Here is a 7,874-nt window from a genome sequence, read left to right as displayed (position 1 = left end):
CTCTATGGATTCGGGGGTTAAACTATTGAGGCGCAATCTAATATCCACACCCACACAAAGGTCCTTCTCAGGGCCACCCATCTATTCTAGAAAAGAGCTAATATCACTACATTGCTGCTCGGGACAGTGTCCCGACTCCACACCGGGGAGTGTGCTTTGTTTGGGGCAGGGTCAATTGGTGACCACAAGTAATTCTGTGTAACGAAACCCAGCTATAGTGGGGTGCATAAAGCGAATAATTCAAGAGTAAACGGGGCGCTGGTATATATTAAGCTCACATAGTTAGAATACTAGGGGGGGATGTGTGGCCGTCTAATGGGAGAACCCTAAGGGAATCTCCACTGTAAAATGACTAAAGGAACCCAGTGCTGGGCGCAGACACGTCCTTAATCTTTCTATCAAAACAATATTGATTATATTTCGTTGTATCTCAATAGCTGAAAATATCTTTTAAAAACACCGATGAACATTTCAAAATGAACTTCTGTCCAATACAAAGATGACCCACCTTTTAAATAGCCGTAAAACGAATTGGTATTAGGAATGTTCTATTAATATAATGCAATCAGGGAATTAGAAGGTGCAGTCTTTGTTTTGTTATTAATTGATGTCAATCCCAAAGTGTTATTTTGTTGCCGGCTCCTGTATAAGGCATCATGGTGTCACCCAGGCAGAAAACAAGTCGGTAGTAAAGGGTCATATCTAGTAGCTGTGGGAAATGAGGGGAGGCTGATCCAGCTCTCCAGCCTCACGGTGAAGCAACTAGTCAGGCTTGCGCGGAGGGCGCTGCTGTCCACACTGTCACTGTGCTGCTGCCGCTGGACACTAGCTCACCTGGCACTAGCTCTAAGAAATTGCCGTCGCCTGCAGAGCAGACTTGCCAGCGGGGACAAGCCCTGGTAAAACCACGCCGCCAGGCCCTCTGGGGCATTACACTTTGCCAGTCGCTGTAGAGTTATGTTTTATTCATAACTTTTTTGTTTGGTTGCTCCCATCTCTTTGTTCCATGTTCTCTTAAAAGACACTATAAAGCCTCCTGTATCTGAAGAGGTATCTACTATACTCTAGGATACTGAAAACGAAAATTTAGACTCCGAATAGAGATAAAATAGCTCTTCATTTTGCCCGACATATTGGCCATCATAACATTACACAATAGACCTAATCACGTCGAAATACATGAAACTTGTATAGTTGCAGATGTGATCCTGTAAAGACGATGTAGACGTATGAACGGGAGATCTAGAAGTAAACTGACTGTTTGATTCCCTGCTCACCCTAGCTGAAAAGAAAGAAATATATATATATATATATATATATATATATATATATATATATCAGGCTAATGTGGTTTGTTCTTTCTATCTAATCTATCTATCTATCTATCTATCTATCTATCTATCTATCTGTATTCTGATAATTTCATCCTATAACGTGGCACATTGTAAGATGAAAATGGCGGGATATTTGAAAATTCCAAACGGTTATAGTAAACCAATCGGTGGACGAGACATATCTTCCAATCAGTGTGCAGCACTCTGTATAAATGGGAGTGTAAAACGAGTCTTACAGACACTTTTCCAGTCTAATTGTGCAGCAGCATCAGAGTTTCTTTGTTGTGAAACATGGCCAGGACCAAGCAGACAGCGCGTAAGTCCACTGGCGGGAAAGCTCCCCGCAAACAGCTTGCAACCAAGGCTGCCCGGAAGAGCGCCCCAGCTACCGGCGGCGTGAAGAAGCCTCATCGTTACAGGCCAGGTACTGTTGCCCTCCGAGAGATCCGTCGCTACCAGAAATCCACAGAGCTGCTGATCCGCAAGTTGCCCTTCCAGCGCCTGGTGCGTGAGATCGCCCAGGACTTCAAGACCGACCTGCGCTTCCAGAGCTCTGCCGTCATGGCCCTGCAAGAGGCCAGCGAGGCTTACCTGGTGGGGCTCTTCGAGGACACCAACCTGTGCGCTATCCACGCCAAGAGGGTGACCATCATGCCCAAAGACATCCAGCTGGCCCGCAGGATCCGAGGGGAGAGGGCATAGATGCTCAGCACTCGTGTACAGAGAACACCACAAAGGCTCTTTTCAGAGCCACCAAATCGTTCTAAACGAGCTAAAGCATAAACGACGTATTAATGTCCGAGCAACAGGATGCTGGTGAATTCTCCGCTCTGCTCCTCACCTAGAATAGCTTCAAGTAACTACTCACATTTGTTCGGTTGACCCTTATTTTGGGATGAGTAAGACCCCAATTCATCAAAGGATCGTTATGTATCCCTATAGATTGTAAGCTTGCAGCATTGCCCTCCTACCTCCAAGTTTGTCTGTTACCCAGTTTGTCTTATCACTGTCTACTATTGTAAAGCGCAACGGAATCTGCTGCGCTATATAAGAAACTGTAAATAAATACATGTATCAGAAATATGTCTATTTCAGGGACTAGTTCATTGTGGGAACATTGTTCTTACGACATTTCCATATAAAGTGGTTTCTCTTTCAGCATATAGGTCTGCTATTGAGCCGAGCGCACTAAAACACTTGCTCGCACACACAGCCGAGCTTCGCTAGGAAGGACCAGCTTATTAGTGTAAAGAGAGGGTGCAAAGTGGACTTGCAGCGCTCAGCTTTGCACTCCTCTAGGGAGCTCATTTGCAGTGTACAGAGGGAGCATCTATTTAGACCAGCGCTCCCAAAGTGTGAGAAGTTGGACTTTATGACAGTTCAGGCTACTAGTACATGTGTACAATGCTGCTGAACGATCGTGTGCATGAATGGAATGTGATCATAAGAGCGCTGCTTAGCCAGATAACGCTACAATAGAAACAGTGGTAGTATCCACAGCTCTCATGGGAAGACGTGGGTGGCTCTGAGAAGAGCCTTTGTGGTGTTTCAGGGACAAGGGATCTGTGGTGGGAGACAGTTGCCAGCACATTACTTGCTCTTGGCCGGTTTGTGGCTCTCGGTCTTCTTGGGCAGCAGCACGGCCTGGATATTGGGCAGTACACCTCCTTGGGCGATGGTCACTCCACCCAACAGCTTGTTAAGCTCTTCATCGTTGCGTACAGCCAGCTGCAGGTGGCGGGGGATAATGCGGGTCTTCTTGTTGTCGCGGGCAGCGTTACCGGCAAGCTCCAGAATCTCAGCCGTCAGATACTCCAGCACCGCGGCCAGATAGACCGGGGCACCGGCACCCACACGCTCCGCATAGTTTCCCTTCCTCAGCAGACGGTGAACGCGACCAACTGGAAATTGGAGACCGGCCCGAGATGAGCGAGTCTTGGCCTTAGCCCGGGTCTTGCCGCCTTGTTTCCCTCTGCCAGACATGCTGCTAAGATCTTCAGTGGACAAGTTTAAACGAAAAGGAAACAGAGCGAACTCTAAATACTGTGCACACGAGACAGCGCCTCCTCTTATATACACACTCATTAGGGTCCAGTTCTTGCTCTGTGATTGGTCTGTGCTGGAACCTGATCTGCATTGGTGACTGTGAAACTAGACCAATCTGCAAATGGCGGGCGGGGTTTCGCCTACATCTCTTCTAGCCAATAGTGTTACCAGCAGCGAGGAAGACTCGTTTGCATAAGCTGCCTATAAATAGAGCCGCTCTCTCCAGACACAGGACAGAATTTTCTATCTGCTCTGAGAGGCGATTATTTACCATGCCTGATCCAGCCAAGTCTGCTCCGGCGCCCAAGAAAGGCTCTAAAAAAGCCGTGACCAAGACCCAGAAGAAAGATGGGAAGAAGCGCAGAAAGACCAGGAAGGAGAGTTACGCCATTTATGTGTACAAGGTGCTGAAGCAGGTGCACCCTGACACCGGCATCTCCTCCAAGGCTATGGGCATCATGAACTCCTTCGTTAATGATATCTTTGAGCGCATTGCTGGGGAAGCTTCCCGCCTGGCTCACTACAACAAGCGATCCACCATCACCTCCAGGGAGATCCAGACCGCCGTACGCCTGCTGCTGCCAGGAGAGCTGGCCAAGCACGCCGTGTCCGAGGGCACCAAGGCCGTCACCAAGTACACCAGCGCCAAGTAATTTCCCCTTCCACCCGCACCAACACAAAGGCTCTTCTAAGAGCCACCCACCTCCTCTCTAATCGAGCTGTAACTGTTTTTAATATGTCCTGACTGCTGCGAGTTTAGGGCTATATATAGACATGGTCTGGATCCTGATTGTTTGTCTTTATCTATATATTTTGCTCCTTATGCCGGGATGAGTGTACAATGCAGTCAGATATAAAGTTACTAGCTGCTCTGAAAATCCCTTTAGCTATCGTGTATCTATTAATGTATCCACTGTATCACGAAGAAGCATTTCTATTCTGCTTCTCCGCGTTATAGGTTTCCTTTTGCAGGGCTTGTAAATCTAGTACCAAATGTAGGACAGGATCATTATGTCCCTTATATCACGGATGTGCCTGATGCTTAAAACAAGCAATCCTTAGAGCTGGGATATTTCCCTTGCAGTTGCTGCATACCTAGAAAATGAGGTTGGATAAAAATGTTGCAAAGTCATTACATTGTAGCATTTGGTTACTTTAACATCACATCCGGATCTCAGATGAACACATTTGGTAAAGGATCGACGTTTTCCTAGATATGTGTTCCATCTCACTGTTCATGCAATACAGGGATGCCATCTCCAGTATTACCGCAGCTCTATTCTACTAGGACATCGGGTTCCGTTACGCTGAATTAATGTATAGGTAGTCACAGAAACCCTGCTTCTTAGGCTCCCAGTTCCCTACAGTAACACACATACACAATGAGAAGCAGTGTCCCGGATGGGTCATTACTTTATCACGCTCTTTTTATGTTACATTTCCAACTCAGGAAGTGTCCCCCGTGCAAGGCATGCCCATTGAGACTTGCCGATTTTACTATATCTCCGGATAATCCGTTCCTTCACAAAGCACAATGAATAGCCTACAGCTCTGCCGAGAGAGGGTGGGTGGCTCTGAAAAGAGCCTTTGGGGGATAACAAGGGAGCGAGGATGCGGCGGCTCTTCCCTCACTTCTTTGCCGCAGCTTTCTTGGGCTTTGCTGCCTTCTTGGCCGGGCTTTTTGCGGCTTTGGGCTTCGCCGCCTTCTTAGACGGACTCTTGGCAGCTTTGGGCTTTGCCGCCTTCTTGGCCGGACTCTTGGCGGCCGCCTTCTTCGGCTTCACCGCTTTAGGCTTCTTTGGGCTTTTGGCAACAGCCGCTTTTGTGGGTTTCTTCACCTTCTTCGGGCTCTTGGCTGCACTCGGAGCTTTCTTGGGCTTTTTCGGTGATTTGGCCACTTTCTTTGCGGCAGGTTTCTTGGGCTTCAGAGACTTCTGGGCGACCTTCTTGCTCTCCGCCTGCTTCTTATTGAGCTTGAAGGAGCCGGAAGCGCCGGTGCCTTTCACCTGGGTGAGAGTTCCTTTGGTCACCAAGCTTTTCACACCCAGTTTGACGCGGGTGTTGTTCTTCTCCACATCGTAGCCTCCGGCAGCCAGAGCCTTCTTCAGGGCAGCAAGAGAAACCCCACTGCGCTCCTTAGAGGCTGTCACGGCTTTTACGATCAGCTCGGAGACGCTGGGTCCAGAAGACTTGGCGCTTTTCTTAACTCCTCCAGCAGCTTTCTTCGGCTGCCTCTTCTTCTTGGCTGCGCCCTCTGCTGGAGGGACAGCGGCGGCGGGTGCAGTTTCTGCCATTCCAATGAGCTGTTCTGAATAACAAATACAGCAGTAGTAGTAAAAACAAGCGCAACTGTCCCGGGTACTTTATATACACTGCAGCTGTATTGTGATTGGCTGCTAGGAGTTAAGCGTCCTGTGTCTTCATTGGCCGAATAATCAGACGTGTAAAACCTTTCCAAGTCTGAGTGTAAGGGACAAACTGCTCTCACATCTTGTGTTTCCCTAGTGTAGAAAAATAGTCTTTAATAAGGTATGAGATGGACAGAGAACTGCTTCTCAGCACCACACCACTACTTCACGGTTTCCCCTAACCCTGTATGACCGTTGCTAGCCTTGTAGTTGAAAAGCCGAACAGGCACAGTCACTGGCAGCTCACAAGAACCAGGCTGGATCATCCCAGCATGTTCCCAATCTCTCCTTTTGCTTGATAAAATTTGATTAACGTCCAGGTAATCAGCTCTTATTATGTTTTTTTGCTGAGTTTGGAAAAAAAAAAAAAGGATTTATGCAAAACCCCCTCGTGTTCCAAACACTGTTGAATACCAATCAATGTAACATGAAGTCCAATAATGTTACAATCTCGAGTTAAATGCCTACTATCTTTGTGGCACTACTTAGATTAGAGACCTAGGATAAGTGCAAAATACAGGGGTGCCTTATAAATAAGCACCCATGTAAAGAATACAATGGTACCTTATATTAAATTAAGATCAATTCATTCACATCACAAGATCACACCAAGTCTCAAAAAGTGCATTGATATTTTAATCTATCTGCTGTATTCCTATAAAATACATATATTCTTGTCACCCCACCCCCTTATTACAAGAGTAAGATAAGTGCAAATTTAGTAACGTAATTTCAAGCAAGTCAAATTCTGCTAAATTAAATATCTATCTATCTATCTATCTATCTATCTATCTATCTATCTATCTATCTATCTATCTATCTATCTATCTATCTATATATATATATATATATATATATATATATATATATATATATATATATACTGTTCCTCTAGATCTGTACCTAATCTGATTGACATTTCCACTGAGAAAACCTTTAAAGTTCATTCTCAGAAACAATGAGGTCTAGCTTGTGGTCTAACTTGATTCTTTGCTAAGATTGTATCCATCAATGTTTCAATAGAATAGCAACAGTTGCATACAACTTTTTATTGTATCCTTTTAGTATCAAATGGTCAAGCACTGCCTGGAGATTTGTTTCTGCTGAATTTCAATTCTAATGCCACTCACAATATGACAACTGATGCTTGCCATATAAATGTATGTTTAATGACTTAATAATTAAATTATAAATAGAAACATATATATATATATATATATATATATATATATATATATATATATATATATATATATATATATATATATATACATATACATACATACTACATTCTGTGTATAGTTATTTTTATTTTTATTTTTTTACATTGATGTATTTCAACGTTTCTACCGGTTTAGTAATGGGACCTTAGCACTGATAATACTGGTGGCAAAAGCACGAAGTCAATCATCTCAAAGGCCCCAGTACCAGCGTAAGTATACTAACTTTCTGTACTCCCTCCAATTAACCCTCCCTCTCTGTGGCCTACAACTCCAATCAACCGCACCGTATTTTCAAATTTTGCAGCCTCTCCCTCCCTTACCCTGTCCCAATCCACGCCACCAGCCTAACTCATGTGACAATGGTAACGCTAAATTTGGAGTTTGGGTTGTAAAGATTGTGTTATTTCATAATGACTGGTGTCAATGTTCTGGCGCTGGTCTATCATCCGCTACCTTTGTATACGCAAGAGAACAACTGCCTCCCATTTCAGTCATATGCTAACATCCCATTCGCTGCTAAAAAAAACACAACAAAACTATACATATTTAGAATTGACGGGTACTTAATGGATATGGCATTTTAAGAGCAAAAGAACGGTGGCCCCAAGCTTTGCCATCTGAGACCATGTAGTTCCAAACACTTTTCCACCTGCACTCCTTTTCAAGAGCCATGGGCATGATAATAATCTTTAACACATGGTATACATTTTTCAAATTAACAAGTATGTGTGTGTGTATTTCAGATCAGACACTGAATGAAAGAATGAGAGAGAGAATGAAAGAGAGATAGAATGAGTGAATGAGAGAGATGGAGAATGAAATAATGAGAGAGAGATAGAGAATGAGAGAGAGAGATAATGAAA

At 44.6% G+C, this 7,874-nt stretch overlaps 3 protein-coding genes across 3 annotated transcripts in view; 1 reads left to right on the top strand and 2 right to left on the bottom strand.

Annotated features, from left to right (window-relative positions):
- Positions 1-21, top strand: part of LOC146073218 (histone H4) — a 312-nt gene extending 291 nt beyond the window's left edge. Inside the window, exon 1 of the mRNA XM_083180405.1 lies at positions 1-21. This exon is cut by the window's left edge and continues 291 nt beyond it. Within this exon, the coding sequence (XP_083036531.1) occupies positions 1-21 (21 nt within the window).
- Positions 22-2,924: 2,903 nt separating this feature from the next.
- On the bottom strand, positions 2,925-3,317 carry LOC146073217 (histone H2A type 1). Its single transcript, XM_083180404.1, has one exon. The coding sequence runs from the start codon at positions 3,315-3,317 to the stop codon at positions 2,925-2,927; it is 393 nt and encodes a 130-aa protein (XP_083036530.1).
- A 1,691-nt stretch (positions 3,318-5,008) lies between these two features.
- On the bottom strand, positions 5,009-5,674 carry LOC146072776 (histone H1.01-like). The gene has a single exon (XM_083179967.1). The coding sequence runs from the start codon at positions 5,672-5,674 to the stop codon at positions 5,009-5,011; it is 666 nt and encodes a 221-aa protein (XP_083036093.1).
- Positions 5,675-7,874: the final 2,200 nt, after the last annotated feature.

Source organism: Crinia signifera, chromosome 4, assembly GCF_055691185.1.
Source record: "Crinia signifera chromosome 4, ASM5569118v1, whole genome shotgun sequence".
In the NCBI taxonomy this organism is placed as follows: Eukaryota; Metazoa; Chordata; class Amphibia; order Anura; family Myobatrachidae; genus Crinia; species Crinia signifera.
This window is presented reverse-complemented; position numbering and strand designations above follow the sequence as displayed.

Coding starts and splice junctions, on each gene's coding strand:
- LOC146073217 (XM_083180404.1), bottom strand. CDS start 3,317: ATGTCTGGCAGAGGGAAACAAGGCGGCAAGACCCGGGCTAAGGCCAAG.
- LOC146072776 (XM_083179967.1), bottom strand. CDS start 5,674: ATGGCAGAAACTGCACCCGCCGCCGCTGTCCCTCCAGCAGAGGGCGCA.